Source organism: Sceloporus occidentalis, unplaced genomic scaffold, assembly GCF_023333645.1.
Source record: "Sceloporus occidentalis isolate IW3139 unplaced genomic scaffold, rSceOcc1.0.p SCAF_1, whole genome shotgun sequence".
Taxonomy (NCBI): domain Eukaryota; kingdom Metazoa; phylum Chordata; class Lepidosauria; order Squamata; family Phrynosomatidae; genus Sceloporus; species Sceloporus occidentalis.
The window spans coordinates 240,278,188-240,294,202 of NW_028316981.1; the positions used below are offsets into that span (position 1 = coordinate 240,278,188).

At 41.8% G+C, this 16,015-nt stretch overlaps 1 protein-coding gene across 2 annotated transcripts in view; it reads left to right on the forward strand.

Moving 5' to 3' along the window:
- The window catches only part of AOPEP (aminopeptidase O (putative)), a 224,257-nt gene that overhangs the window by 25,490 nt on the left and 182,752 nt on the right, over nucleotides 1-16,015 (forward strand). For both annotated transcript variants that reach the window (XR_016277370.1, XM_089490878.1), the window contains exons 4-5: nucleotides 8,646-8,802; nucleotides 13,367-13,615. Coding sequence is in view for 1 of the 2 variants with exons in the window: in XM_089490878.1 (XP_089347004.1) it covers nucleotides 8,646-8,802; nucleotides 13,367-13,615 (406 nt within the window). In the remaining variant the exon portion in view is untranslated. The remainder of the gene's footprint in view (nucleotides 1-8,645; nucleotides 8,803-13,366; nucleotides 13,616-16,015) is intronic.

Genomic DNA, 16,015 nt, shown 5'->3' on the forward strand with positions numbered 1-16,015 from the left:
GGAAGGGGCGCCGCCATCTTGTACGTATAGGATACGTACTAGGGTTAGGGGGGTGCGGAAGCACCACCCCTTCCTAACCCTAGTACGTATCCTATACGTACTAAATGGCGGTATGTATCCCGCCTATGTGATCAAAATACGACAGCCTCAGTTTGGTAATCTTGGCTTCCAGGGAGAATTTGGGTGTGATTTTTTTTCTAGAACTTGTTGATTTGTCTTCTTGGCTGTCTATGATATCCTCAGCAGTCTTCTCCAGCATCGCATGGGAGATGAGTTGATTTTCTTTATATCAACTTTCTTCAATGACCAGGTCTCACATCTATACATGGTGATTTGGAATACAGTGCCCCTGCGTTATATGTGGGCGTGCTTTACACGGACTTGAGTGTATGTGCTCAAGCCACGGGGAATGCACGGGGAGCAAGGTTTGTCGTGTCCCATTCAAATGAATGGGGCACGAGCCCGTGGCGCCCTGCATGCTCCTGCACTGCCGCGCCGCTGTGCACGAGCCCCATTCAAATGAATGGGGCTTGAGCATATGCGAAATTAGCCTGACACGGGTGTGTGTGTGTGTGTGTCCGGAATGGATCCCCCGGGTAAGGCAAGGGTCCACTGTACTGTGTCTTTGATGAGCCTCTCTTTAACGTTCAAAGTTATATCTTTGCACTTTAGGATCTTGTCCAGTTGTTTCATATGGGCTCGTCCCAATCTTAGTCTTCCAATTTCTTGATTACTGTCTCTGTTCTGGTCAATGTTTCATCCAAGGTATGAGAATTCTTTGTCTCACTCAATTTTCTCGCTATCTAGAATAAATTCTTGGAGATCTTCCATAGTAATTATTCTTATTTACCTAATCTTTAGCATTAAGCCTACCTTGGCATTTTGTTCTTTAACTTTCCTATGTAATTGTTTCAGGTCCTTGCTGTTTTCTGCTAATAATATTGTATCATCAGCATATTTTAGATCATTGATGTTCTTTCCATCAGTCTTCACTTCCCTGGGCTATGAGCTTCTGCTTTTTTTTTTACTATGGTGGGATACAGACTGCCCAAAAAGGGCTGTCTGCCTCCTGCTCCTCCTTTTCCACTGGAGGGAAGCCGCAGCGGATAAACTGTGGTTTCCCGCTGGCGGGATTTTTTCCATTGCGCTTGTGATGCCCAAGTGCACAAATGGCGCACTCGTGATGTCACAAGTGCGCCACGACGTGCGGATACTAAGTGTCCGTCACATCAAAATGGCGGCGCCCATGTGTACAGGGAGCTGCCATTTTGATGTACAGAGTACGTACTAGGGTTTGGGAGTGTCTGCATGGTGCGCACTCCCTAACCCTAGTACTGCCGCCACCACGCCACATTTTGCCCGTCTGTAACGGGCCTGTATTTTGAACATGCTATAATAATAAATTGAATAAATTAGGTGATCATATGCCTTCTTGCCTGACCTCTTTGCCAATTGGGAACCATTCTGTTTCTCCTTATTCAGTTCTGATGGCAGCTATTCAAAAACAAAAGTTCTAGTTTTTGCCAAGAGGAAGACCAGGTTCACATGGTTTATAGAGTGCAACAGACTTGAGCAGGTTGACTCATATAAATATATATGGTTTCATGAAGCCACACATCAGAAGATCCAGGAAAAATATATTAAATCCAAAATGGAGCAAAATGTGGAAACATTAACCAACTTCTTTTTTCACTTAAGGCTGGAAAATTTCTTCAAATAGTGATCTGGGTTTTTAATGCTACAGTTGTTCCTCAGATACCCCAATTTGGTTTCCTCTCACTAAGAGCTCTTTTGAAGGAATCCAGTCTTTTTTCCTTCAGGCTAATATTTGGTGTCCACAGGTGTGTTGTTGGATTTGTTCTTTACTTGTAGTCTGTCTTAAATTCTCTAAAATATTTGGTATGGATTTATTCTATTCTCTCTCTCTCTGTGTGTGTGTGTGTTCTTTGTTGCCTTATACTTAATCCCAACTCCTTGGTGTTCAAGATTTGGATGAAGGCAGTTGACATGTAAATTTCCCTCAGTAGGCTTATTTCCCTTCTGTCTCTTATCCATGGACCTAGATGAGGCCAAAGCAACTGTCAAACAGAGGTTAATAGACCTAAAACAAGGTGCAAGGGGACCTTGCTCCCCTCAGTCACTGGGTTTATCGTGTCCTCCTTACAACAGTGGAATGCCTTACCTAGGCTATATTTAGAGATTTTGTAGTATCTTTGAGACTAACTGGGGTGAAAAGAAGTTTGTAGCATGAGCTTTCGTAGACTTTAGTCTACTTCTTCAGATGCTTATAGTGGAGTGGAAGTCAGGTACAGACAGGAGTGCAGGGGTTTAACTGAAAAAAAAAAAACCTGAAAAAGAAAACCTAGGCTAATTAAGTATCCCAAATATAGAAAGGCGTTTTCCGTGGTAAGATTTAATGTCCTTCCCTCTAACCTATCAATTGCCAGACATGCTAAAACTCGACTGAAAAGAGATGTTGCCCCTGTGAAACTGGAACCATATTGCATATACTTTTCCACTGCAGTTTTTATCAAGAGGCCAGAAAAGATCTGTTATATCCCATCATTCAACATTTCCCTGAGCATTTCTTTGAGTCTCTTGTGGTTATCCTGCTCCAGGGCTCTGAAAAATCATCTGCTCAGCAAGTGACTAAATTTTTAAACCTGGTTATTATAACTAGACTAACCTTGTCTATGTAACATTACTATATTCAACATATTATATATATATTTTACTACCAATTTGTTTCAATGGTATTTCTATTTTTAATGTGTATGTCATAATGTGCTGTTTTAAAATGTATTTAGCACTCAGTTTTAATGGTGTGCTGACGGCAATAAAGTGGTGTATGTATGTAGTGTCTTAAAGTTGAGATATAAATTAAATAAATAAATTGCAATTGAATTATTGGGACATTTCCCCCCAGCTGTCTTCTGTCTGTAAAAAATGAGCAAGTGTACAATGAAGGTAGCCAGAACTGAGGAACTTTATTAATAATATATCTTCTTTGCAGGCATACTTCTTTATAAAGTCTGAATCAAAACAGTATTCTTTGATATGAAAAAGGTTCCTTCTGTTAGGATGACAGTTTAAAAAGAAAAGAGAAATATTTAGTCTTCTCTTCAGTATAATGACATTTATGGTGGGGAACCAAAAAAGTCAAACTGAAAGCCAATTGAATAATCCGTTATGCATTTATTTGGAATATTTCTTGAATCATCAATAAAATTATTGCAGAAAAAAGTCTAGCATACATTGCCCCATGTACTATTGTTTTAATATAGTAGTAATATTGTTCTAAATTACGTATTTTGCATAGCTTGTGAAGTGACTATCATCCACATGTTATCTACATGAACATTTGTATGTAAAACTGGCTGTGGGAAGTGACTGTTTTACAAACTGATTGCTGCACAGCATATTAAGGGATCCATGTATCTAGTTTTCGCAGGAAACATTAGTTACCAATAAAATCTTATCAACATTTCTACAAAGCAGTTGGACCATTTCTTTGCCACGTGGAAATGTGCATGGTATCCATGAATATTTTGTTATTTCCACCCTAGGTGGTGCTGTATCCCAGGGAGCCACAGAAGAATGTACTATTGAGACAATAGATAGCACCAAAAATGTAAAGGGAAGATGCAGTTTTAATGATTTAGATGGAAAGACACAGAACAAGGAATAATAGCTCAGTTAATTTCTTACATGTTTCTGGAACCAAGAAGATGTGGAAAACCAGTAAGCATTTTTTTAAACTTGGTGATTAATGAAATTAATTATTTGAAAATCAGGCAAATAATTGTACCACATACATATGGACAAACAGCTTGAGAAGTTTTTTTTTTTAAACATAGTAAGGGTTACAACTGCTTTATGGGAAAACGTGGGTAAATAGGAAGATATCTAAAATGATCATTATCATTTATATAATGGATTTAGAGCAGGGGTTGGGAAAAGATGAATAGTGACGTACAGATTGATCTCTGAATGGTGTGTAATTGACTCCCAGTACTTTAACAGAAGAAGTAAAACTGGAAGAAAAAAAAACCACTCTGCCAAGGGTGGCCTTCTTCTAATTGCTTATTTTGTCTCTCAACCTCATTGTTCTGAAAAGTAAGGATGCTGATTGGTTGATTTTGACTTATGCTTTGTTCAGCTTTGCTGGACTGTTCTAGAGTACTGTGTTAGAGTATTTGATCTTGGGAAAATAAAGCTGTACTTTATTTTATTTGGTTGTAAACCACCTTAGGTCAATGCTGGGAGAAAAGTGGGATATAAATCAAGTAAATAAAGGCGCGTTACAGACCGCCTAAAAGCGGCGGTCTGCCGGCGCTGCTGGTTGCTCTGCACGGGAGCTGCAGCAGCCAAACCGCGCAGCTCCCGCACAGAGCAAAAAAGAAGCCCCAAAATGGTGCTTCTTCCCGCGGCGCGGTTATGATGCCGCGAGGCGCCAATGGCGCACTCACAATGTCATAAGCGCCGTGTGATGTGCGGACGCTATGCGTCCGGAACGTAATAATGGCGGCGCCTGTGTGTATAGGGTGCCGCCATTATTACGCCCCCGTCACGTGCTAGGGGTGAGGCCAATGTGGACGCTAGGTCCCTGGCCAACCCCTAGCACGTGACGGGGGCACTTCAAGAGCCCGTATGTAACGGGCCAAAATAAAATAAATATCACTATTCAGTGGGCTATATCTAAATCTACACTGAGTTTCCCAAGATCAAATAATCTAACACAACACATTTCTGGATTAAGCTTCAGTTTGGCCTTGTCAGTCTGTAACTGACAGCAGACATTGATTTTGCACTAAAACAGCTTCCTTAGATTAGGTGGAAGTGAGAGGTAGTGAATGCCATCAGCGTATTAGTCACATCGAACCAGAAAACACAGGATAACTGCTCCCAGCAGTTTCATGTCAACATTAAACAGCATTAGTGACAAAACTGAGCCCAGAGTGTCCCCACAGGCCAACTGCCTAGGGGTAGAACAGTAATCCCTCCCAGTTATCCCCTCCCACGAGAAAGACTCAAACCACTGTAAAACAGTGTCCACAGGTTCCATCACAGGGAGATATCTCAGAAGGATTCCATGATCAATGTTATCAAAAACCACCAAGAGGTCCAGCAAGGCCAATAGGAACACACTTGCCCTGTCTAGTTCCCAATGCTGGTCATCCACAAAGGTGTCCAAAGATGACTTTGTCCCACAGCCAGGCCAGAAGCTAGATCAAACGGGATCTAGATAATCTATGAGGCGAAGCAAACCAGTGGCTAGGAGTGGCCTCTAGCTACTCAGCTGCAATTAGGCTGCAATAGGCCCAGGACTGTGGTGATCACACAGATCACTTTTAAAATGGGCTAATACCGCGGTCCTAAACAAGACACTGGCAGGAGCATTTTTTTACCACTCCTTTTGCTGGTGGCTTCAGGCCACCTTAGGCGGCCTCAGAGCAGCTTCCAACCGCTCTGGGGGTGTACGTAATCTGCACGCCACACACCCCGAAGAGGCCAGAAGCCTCTCCCTTTGGCCTTTCTGCTTTTGGCCTATTTCATCCAAGAATCACTGGAGCTGGGAAGGCACCATCCCTAGAAAGGGATATTGGAGACTGATTGCTGGTTATCTATGGTGGTTGGGCTCAAGGAGGTTGCTTCCCCCACATCAGCCTGTTTTAGGCAGAATGGAACTCTGTCTTGTTGCAGTGAGGCATTCATATTACGTAGGGTGATACATTAGATAATTAACTGAGTCTGAGCCACTATTTTGTGTATTCCTCTGCATAGTGCACCTCAGCATTCTAGCAGACAGCAAACCAATCCTGTGAGAATGCTTTAGAGGCAGGAGTCTTCAAGCATTTTGATGCCTTGGCCTTTTATATTTTACAGAAACACTAGCATAAATTCGGTCATTAGTTTTCAACTAAAGTAGACTGATTGAATGGGAAATTGTGAGGTCAACATTTGATAAGTTCCACTGATTCAGTTGTGGTACTCTAGTTGGGACTAATAGTTGAATTTAGGCAATTGTGTTTCAAATCTTTGTCCTTGCTGCTGGGCTTGTGGTGGTTACTTCAGATCTGCAGGTTTTCACCAGCCATTGCTGCTATTAATGGTTGTACATACATGTGAGAACAGGGACTTTGATTGGAAGAAAAGTATTGAGATATCAGCATCCATAGATCATGATTCCCCCTCCCCCGCCATTACTAAATCCCCACACCATTCCCCTTGTAACTTGTACATAAAACTGGATAAAAATAAGTACAGCTTGAACTGACATATCCAAAAAGACACAAAAGAAACACTTTAGGGGATTTCTTTTAGTATCTTTGGTATCAAATCGAGCGTATTGGATTATTCTGCAGAACTGGATGTTCTAAATTGGAGCTATATCTGGTCTTAGAGATGTGAAAACCATCTTGAGACTTCCAGATAATGGGCGTACAAGTAGACGTCAAGCTGAAGCAACAAATTTTACACTCTCCATCTTTATACCAGTTAACAGGGTGTCTGAGGGATCCACAAAACTTTGTGAAATTTATTTTACTAGGCTTTGGTAATGATGGATGGATCAGTAAATGAATGGATGGCTCCCAATTTCAATTGAGAGGTTTTCAAAAATAAGGGATAATCAAAATTGGTGACATGGGGATTGACAATTAGGAGGTGGTGATAATAAAATTGATTAGTCTTTCTGATACCACAGGACTGTTGTTTAAAACTGTCTTCTCATATTATAAGTTCTTCCTCCTCTGACCTAGACAGAATCAAATTGATGATCAAATTGCAATATTACTGCACATATTTCCTTCCCCCTCCCTTATGAATCTTGACTAACAATTAGCATATCAATGGCAGGCCAATACAGTCTTCCCTCTGGATTCGTGAGGGTTAGGGGCGGAGGTCTCTCGTGAATACGAAAAATTTGTGAATAATGGGCAGGGACTAGCACATGTGCACCCATTCCCCCTCCAAAACCTGAAACAGCTCTAGCAAACTGTTTGAGATGCTGGAAGGGCATGGGAGCACGTCCTAGCTGCTTCTCCCTTCCCACCTCCAGGGACCTCTCTCAGGCCTTGGGGGGGGGGGGAAGGAAGGAAGGCGCTTTGGCCACATTTCACTTCCCTCCAAAGGCTTGGGAGACGTCCAGGGACATCTCTCAGGCCTTGGGAGGGAAGGAAGGAGCTTGCGCCTGCCACTTTCTCTTTCAGTCCCAAGGTTTCAAGGAGCTCAATTATTTACAAGTCCCTTGCTGTGCACTTGCACCCTCCTGGCTTTTCCATCACTCACAGGGGAAAAGCCTGGGAGAGACAAAGAGGGAGGCGTGCACATGCGCACAACTAGGGACTAGTGAATAATTGAATCCACGAATCCCAAAGCCGTGAATCCAGAGGGACAACTGTAGAGAGAAAAGCTAATTTGGAAATCTTGCAACCCAGCACAAGATTGTCTGGCACATGGGAGCCAGATCAACATAAGGCCCAATTCAATTCTTGAGAGAAAAAGGTCTCTTGTGAGAGTTCCTGGTTCCCATAAAATCTCAAATCCTGCCAGAGGCCCCAAATCCCTGGAAATATCCTGATGGAAGGCCTTTTGGCTGAATGTTTTGCTTAGCCTGGATGAGAAGAACTGCCCCCAGCTCTGGTAGCAACAAGATTTGGTATATAAGTGCCATGTGGTTAATATATAGTCCTAAATACAAGACCTTTTGTGCCCCATTTAATGTTCATACAGGATAAGCTTTCTTACCCTTAAATAAAGGGGCATGGAGTGAGCTCCTGTCACTAGTCCCAGCTTCTGCCAACCTAGCAGTTGGAAAGCATGCAAATGCAAGTAGATAAATAGGTACCACTTCGGTGGGAAGGTAACAGTGTTTGGTGCAGTCATGCTGGCCACATGACCACCAGAGTAGTCCTCGGACAACGCTGGCTGTTTGGCTTAGTAACCGAAATGAGCACCACCACATATAGTTAGTTATGACTAGAAATTCATGTCAAGGGACTAGTTTTACCTTTTACCCTTACAATAAGAAAACCTACTCCCAAACTGGGTGATTCCTCTCTCTCAGTGCTGCTCAATAAAAAAATATTTTCCAGGATTCTGTAGCCTCTTCGAGAAAGGCTTTGAGGGGGTACAGGGACTACTTGTAGAGCCTGAAAAACAAAATGGAAAGATCCTTTGAACATTTCTGCTTCACACTTGCACAACATTGGATTTCACCCAGGATTTTTATGAGAGGCCTTCTTTTTCATTGTAGACTGTAGAATAAGTTAAGCTTATAGTATAGCCATAAACTGTGATCTTTTACAAACCAACAGGAACACACTGAAGGTGAAATGAGCAGAACTCCACTTATGTGATAGGACTTTCTGCTCCTCTCCCATTTTGCACTGTCCTGTACCCCTCCAAAACTACTTTGGAGGTTTTCCCAACAAACCAAAGCTGATTTTGAGGATGGTGAAGGAGGAATTGATAGAACCAGTTCTGTGAGTGGGAGGATTTAACTGAATGCCACCCATTATGGTTGAATTAAAGATAAAATCTAATCCTCTGACTTCCCGAATAACTGAATCAAGGAACAACATTTTACATTTAGCAGTTCAAGTGCCAATGTAGTGGGTAACATGTTTTCTTTGTCCTTGTAGGTGCATTAAACTGGTTTTATTATGTGACCATGCCAATGCCAGCGTCAACCTTCACCATTGCTGTTGGATGCTGGGCAGAAGTTAAAAGAAAAACTTATGCAACTGGTATTCAGAGGAATGATGGGATCTTTCCACTGTTCTCAAAGGCGGATGTCAGGTTGGTGACTACAGTTGAAAAATATGTACTTTAGAGAGCATTCCATCCCCCCCCCCCCCCCGTTATACAAGAAAATGAGTCATCAGAATCAAGGAACAATAGCAGAACATGTTTAATCAAAGCAAAGGGAAACCATATAAAAGAAATCAGTCTAATGGGTGAGGATGGGCAAGGGTGTGTTGCCTATGTTGAAAGTATTCTTTGAGTAATGAAATTGGTTCCTACATAGATTTGCTTTAGCTTAACTATGTGAAAATTGAATTCCTAAACTATGCCAGACTCTCATGTCCTTTTTTCCTCTTAGATATAATTTTATTTGTTTTTAAACTCAAACTGTTCTTGTTCAAAACACTACAGTTAATGACTGTATAATTACAGATGTTCTGGTAGTACTGTTAAGGACAAAACAGGAGCGATTAAAAGAGTTCAGATTACTCCTCTTGTACTAAGTTGTGCTTAAGACTCTAGTAAAGTAATTATCTTAAGGAACACATTTCCAAGTACAGTGAAAGATTATGCTTTGTCTTTTACATTTCATATGGGTCATAATGTTACCTTTTAGAAATTATTCATTTTTAAGAGCTTGATTGATATATTTAATAATAATAATAATAATAATAATAATAATAATAATAATAATTTATTTGGACCCCGCTTCTCCCTGTGGATTAAGGCAGCTTACATACATAAAACATGTTACATAATACACAGAATTCATAAAATAACCAGTAACATAAATTAAATCCTCCATCCCCATATCTAAATAATCCATAATTTAAATTCCACAAAATTAACACAATAACAACTTTAAAATCTTTAAAATCTATTAAAACCAATGGGACATTCATGACAGGGTTTCATGGGATATGATAAGGGCAAACCACATATTAGGGTTCTAAAAACATAGGTGCAACAGTCAATCAGGGAAGACCTGCTGGAAGAGTTCCGTCTTGATGGGTTTTTTGAAACTATTAAAGTTCGTAATTTGACGGATCTCCTCCGACAGGCCATTCCATAGATTAGGAGCAGCCGATGAGAAGTGGATGCTCCGTGCTTCTATATTATAGGACTGGTTAGACAGCTGTTTATGTTTCTTACTTATGATCTAGCTTATCTCTTTCATATCTGTTTAGCAGTCTATCTTCCAAGACTCCAACTCCATTTTGTTTCAAATTATCTTCATACAGAAATGCTGATATGTTCTCCTAGCTAGCCATATTTCCCATCAGCTTAGTTTTTCCAGTTCTGCTGTTTGATGTATCCTGTTTCTAAGAGTTCCTGTTTGTTAATGTATTTATAGTAAGATTGTTCTACAGCAAAGCATATTGCTGTCGTAAAGCATTTGTATCTCATATTGTTTTTGAATCTGTAACAGACCCTAAATTTCATGGCAAGATTTGTTCAAAGGATTTCAAAATGCATTACTGTTAATTCGTCTTGACTACGTGCTAGTCAAGATTAGAAACTTGATATAGAACATCTCCACATATTATGAATTCATTGTCCAGTACAGTTCACATTAGCAGTTTAAGTTGTGCTGAATTGATTCCTCGCTGCACTTTGAAATTCGAATCCAAAAGGTCTCCTTTTCCCACTATTCAAGCGTTCTTTTTCTTACCCCAATTAAATTGGTTCTTTTTGTCGGATAGTTGTAGTTCCCACTAGTTGTCCCACTTTCAAGTACAGGTCAATCAAAAGTGATGCAAGAAGTAGCCCGGAATTACAAGCCTGGAGGGGGCATATCACACACACACACACATACACACACCTTTCTCCCTTCACATCTCTCTCTCTCAGACAAACTTTTCTCCCCTCACATTCCTCTCCTCACATAACATATGGCAGTGGTGGCTGGCTCTGGCCCCTGGTGGTCCCCGATGCCTCCAGCCAAGCCACAGCGAACCTCAGAGCCTCGGAGAATGAGTGGGGCTCGCGACTCTTGGCCTCCAGGAGCAGCACCCAGCCTTTCCCCTGGCCGTGTCGGCGAGGAGACTGAGGCAGTGGAGCAGCAGCATCAGAGGCCTCCTCGGCCTCCTTGCCGCCGCCGCGGAAGGGCCAGGTGGGGGTGTTGGAGGCCTCTTGGCCTCCATCCCATCACCCAGCCCCTATGCGGAGGTGCCAGTGGTGGCGCCGAAGAGGAGGCTGAAGAGGCCTCTGGCGTTGCTCCTCCACCGCCTCTGCCATGGCCGCCACCTCCGTGGAAGGGCCAGGTGGCAGGCTGCAGGTTTCTTGGCCTCCCAAACCCCCACCTGGCCTTTCCCCCGGCCATGGCGGTAAGGAGGCCCAGGTGGCAGCGGCAAGGAAAAGGGAAGGAGGGAAGAAGGGGGGGAAGGAAGGAGGGAGGGAAAGAAAGAGTTAGGGAGGGAAGGAGAGAGACTTTTGTCCCCAATGGTGGTGCGCGTGCACATGCGCTGCCTTTGGGGACAATGGGACTTGAGCATAAGCAGATTTTGGTATACGCGGGGGGGGGGGGTCTGGAACGGATCCCCACGTATATCAAGGTCCGACTGTATTTTGTAGTGGAAATGAGCCCCAGGAGTGATCTATAGACGGCCTCTCCTTTCCCAGGACAACTATAGCTATGATTTCATGTTATGACTACATCAATGCTAACCAGATTTCTCAATTTAAAAAGAGCCTGAACTGGATTTGTAAATCCTGGTTAAGAGGGAATTTGACTACTGTTAACCATAGCTGAGGGGAAAAAACTTAAAACTTAAATTCTAGCTGGAGGTTTTCAGGAGTTTCAACAAGTAGCTTCTGTTTACTGTGTTTGTGCTATAGCGTGGTTAAAACCTATGAAGACAGAAGAGGGAAAAGATGAATTATTATTGATATTCTGCATGATATCATTTCTAATACAAATTGTGCTGCTCTCACACTTCCTAAAGTGTTGCCTGGGGGTTTCCTGGCTCTGTCTTGACTTTTTGACATTGTACTAACTTTCCTCTCCCCCCCCCCCCTCACTTTTCCTATCATTTAGAACTTGAAAGACTTCTTTCAAAGCTGGCCTTTCTATTGAACAGAGAGAGGTGGCCATCTGTTAGAATGCCAGTGAGTCACATTGCTTCCCCATCTGAAGGGCTTCTTCCGCCTTGCTTCCCTCTTTGACCCCTCACCACACCATCACCACCTCAGTCCTTTCCCCTCCCTTGCCTTACCTCTCATCATGATTGTGCCTCCTTCCACACTACCTCCAATCTTTTCTTCCTTCTTCTGCTGCCTTTATTCTGTGAAGCAGTGTTGGCCTCACAAAATAGATGGAGCACCCTGACATAAACAGAGAGCAGGCAAACAAGTACACAGGTAACAAGGGCAAGGCACAGAAAGGATGAGTGACAGATAGTGTGAGCCATAAGAAGACGAGGCAGGTTGGGGATGGGGTGGGGTTAGGAATATCCCAGACTCTCCCAGTAGTTAAGACATAGAAGAAAAAAACTGCCATTATCCCCATTGCTACCTCATTGCTGTCACCTCCCCTTGTACCGTACCATCTTTCCCCCTGCGCCTCACCTCGGAGTGTTGACAGCATTCCTGCTACGTATCAAAAGTCAGACAGAGAGCAACATGAAGGGATGCAAGGCTAGGAAAAGGAGGAAAAGGTGGGAGGCATCATAGTGTTGCATGGAGGACAATTGAGGCACTGGAATAAGGTAAGAGAGAGGGAAGAAAGAAGGGAATGTGGTGAAGTGGTGGCAGCACACTGAGAGAGTACCAAGAGAAGGATATGAGAAAGCTGAAGAGGAAACTGTTAAGATGTGTATGTCTCTGTGTGATACAATTTGGTGTTCTCCACTACCTGAGGTGGCCACTGCCAAGACTGTTGCAGGTTTAATGGGAAAGAAATGAATTTTCTGCACTAAGGAAAGTGACACAACAGGAACAGTACAAACACAGGCACTCAGATATACCTGCTGGTCCTGTTGGTAGTTGGGCAAAAGGGATGACAAATGGGAGATAATGGCCCTGTGTGCTGGTGCTTCTCCTCAACAGGATCTGCAGTGTTGTGTGTTTCTGAAATCATAGAATCATAGAGTTGGAAGAGACCACAAGGGCCATCCAGTCCAACCCCCTGCTGTGCAGGATCATACAATCAAAGCAACCCTGACAGATGGCTATCCAGCCTGTTTAAAAACCTCCAAAGAAGGAGACTCCACCACACTCTGAGGGAGTGTGTTCCATTTGAGAACAGTCGTCCTATCATAAGGCAGGCTGACTGGCTGCTCTGGAGGTGGGGTTGTAGGCCACATGGCTCTAAATTATCATGGCTTGTTGCAGAATATTACCTTAGAAGAAATATGCCTGTCAATCAGATCTTGAATGTCAACAAAATTCTAATCTTTAGTCTTGAGTTGTCTCACAAAATGTGTATTTTCATGGTGTTTATTTTTTCATCTGTAGTTACAGAAATCTCTTATAAAACGAAATGCATTTTATTTTCCAAATGTATCATGGTTGAAGCATTGTAATCAAAACAAAACAACTAGGTCATTTGTAATGATATATCTAATAACCTTACTCATTAGGAATATTAAAAAAACAATTATTTGCTTTTCATCCTCAGGTTGTCAGATCAGGCCTGTGGTCATGTACCTTATCCTTGCCGTTTCCAAGATCCTGCTGCTACTTCTCAGCTGGTCATTCCTCATCGCATCTTTGCTCCACCATGCCTTCAGAAATCCTGTGAAGAGATTCTACTCCAGCTTATCCCCCAGTGTCTTTCAGCTGCTTATGCTCTGCTGGGCACTCACCCATTTTCCCGCCTTGATGTCTTGATTGTCCCATCCAACTTTTCCAGTCTTGGAATGGCCAGGTATGGCTATTTTTTTAGTTTGCTGTGCATGTTTGCCCTCTCCTAAGTACTTTTAAAGGGTATATATATCATTGGTTTGTTTACTTTTGTTACAAATGTTGTTCTAATGCTTCAGTGCTCTGTGCAGGAGAGCACTATTTAAGATCCAGCACTGTTTAAGATCCTGCCTGCATTTATAATAGTGTATCTTCTGTGCTTTGAGAGATGCATGGCTGATCTAGTGCCTCAGTTATTATATATGGAAATTGGAAATTCAAACCACTTTTATTGTGTTCTTGAAAATCATGACCGATCAGTGATTTCAGTGATGTTAACAGTGTGCTGTGTGATGTCTAATTTATGGAGGGACATATAAAATACAAGACCAACAATTATACTCTGAAAATATAGGGAGTGCAATCTAGTGGTGGTAAGCTTGTCAAGTGAAAAAGATCCTATCCTGATTCTGAGCACCCTGGAGGAATCTATCTCTGTTTAATGGATGATACGAATGATTCACATAGACCAGCGGATAAGTTTCTTGGGTACTGCCAATACAAAGGGGCTATTCATGGATGGCTGCAAAAGGAGAACAAAATAACCATTCCCAGTGGAGATATACTAGGACAGAGAGGATATTTATGTATATGGGGACATTGTCGACATTATTATTAGGGCAATTCAGAGGTTTTAATACCAGTGTGGATAGTGATAGTCCTGGGTTATTTAAAAGGTTAAGTCCTGAGAAAACACCCTTGAGAGTCTCCCCCTGCCATATTTTAGTAGCTGCAAAAGTATTCATAACAATGTACAGGGAACAAAATACATATTTCCAGTTGATTATTGGCAAGATAAAGGGCAAGCTATAGTAACCATTAGGACCTAGGCTGAAAGTAATCATTAGGCTTAAAGAGTGTATTCCTCTCTTGGAAAACAGTAAAGCTATTTGACTAGTCCATGAGATGGGGAAAATCCTTTAAGTTGTGATATGTTAGACTTACTTTGGTCTTTGTACGTGGCATTTATTCAGGCTTAGACACCAGTAGTTCAGACATAATAATACCTATTTCCAGCATAAGTGGGGAATAATTACATCAGAAATGAGTACATGAGTGAAAGTAAAGTGAAGTTATTACAGCTAGAGTAAAACATTCAATTCAGAGAAAAGTGGTGCATCTGAATGTTCCCTTTTATAAAAGTAAATTGGAGGGATGGGTGTAGGTGAGTGGGTATTCAAATGACTCCAGCTTTCTACCTGATGATCAAACTACATATTGGATTAAACACGCAAAAGGCAGTTTAAGATCCCTTTGCATTTTATTCAAAGGGTAGCCTTCCAGATGTTGTTGGGACTAATTCAATCAGCTCTAGACAGCATAGCCAATAATGAGGAGTGGTGGAGTTGTGGTTTAAAAACATCTGGATGGCTACACTTTGCCCAACCCTGCTCTAAATGAAATCGATAAAATGTTCTTTATCTGGATCATTGCCAATGTTTGCAGAGAGCTAAATTCATTTTTTAAATTTAACCTCCATCTCATCCACACGGAGATGAGAACAAAGAAAGAAATATCATTGGTGCCAATGGAGGTTCCCCCATTCCTCTTTTTTAAAAATAGCCCATGGATGGAGAAGATAAAATACAAATGGCTGGGGTGCTGCTCAAGTGAAACAAAACATTTATCTTTAAGCATGTACCAGCTGTTTAGCAGCGTATGTTTTGACTCCCTATTACAAGGAGAAAGTTAAAAAGATCAGTTTTTTTGTAATATTACTTTCACCAACATATTGTTTTGTAGGTATAGGGCTGGTTCAAACATAATGGTATGCCAAAATTCTGGCTTATGGGAAATGCACCAGCATATTGTGTCACATCATTCAATCATTCTTGCTTTGGTAAACAAAGAAAGAAAGCACCACTTTGTGATCAGTTCAGCCCCAGGTTTGTTGCTGTTATCATAAACCAGATTCATAGTTCAGATTTGTTATTGGCTTCAGATTCTTGCATATTATCAAAGGATATGTTCAGATGGATCATGAAAAAATTCACAAATGTTTGTTTAGCAGCTCCCACTGGCAGGAGGAATCAAGTGGGAATCATAGAGCACCGTACGCTAGGACCATTTTTTATTCCCAATAAAGCAGAATTCTGAATAATTCTGCCTTATTGTTGCAGGCAGACTGGGTCATAGTCAGTTACTTAACACATCTCACTGGTTTGGGGATCGTGATTAAGCATAAGCAAAAGATAAACTATAAAGACATACATGTCCTTCTACTTGATTGTGTGGTGTGCTAAATTCTTGTCAGACTTTATTGTGTCAGTAGAATTACTTCAGACAGACCCCAGTATTCCAGAGCTGTGCTAATACTTTATGTATCATTTTGATGCGGTATGTATGCTCTGAATCATGTTGCTTG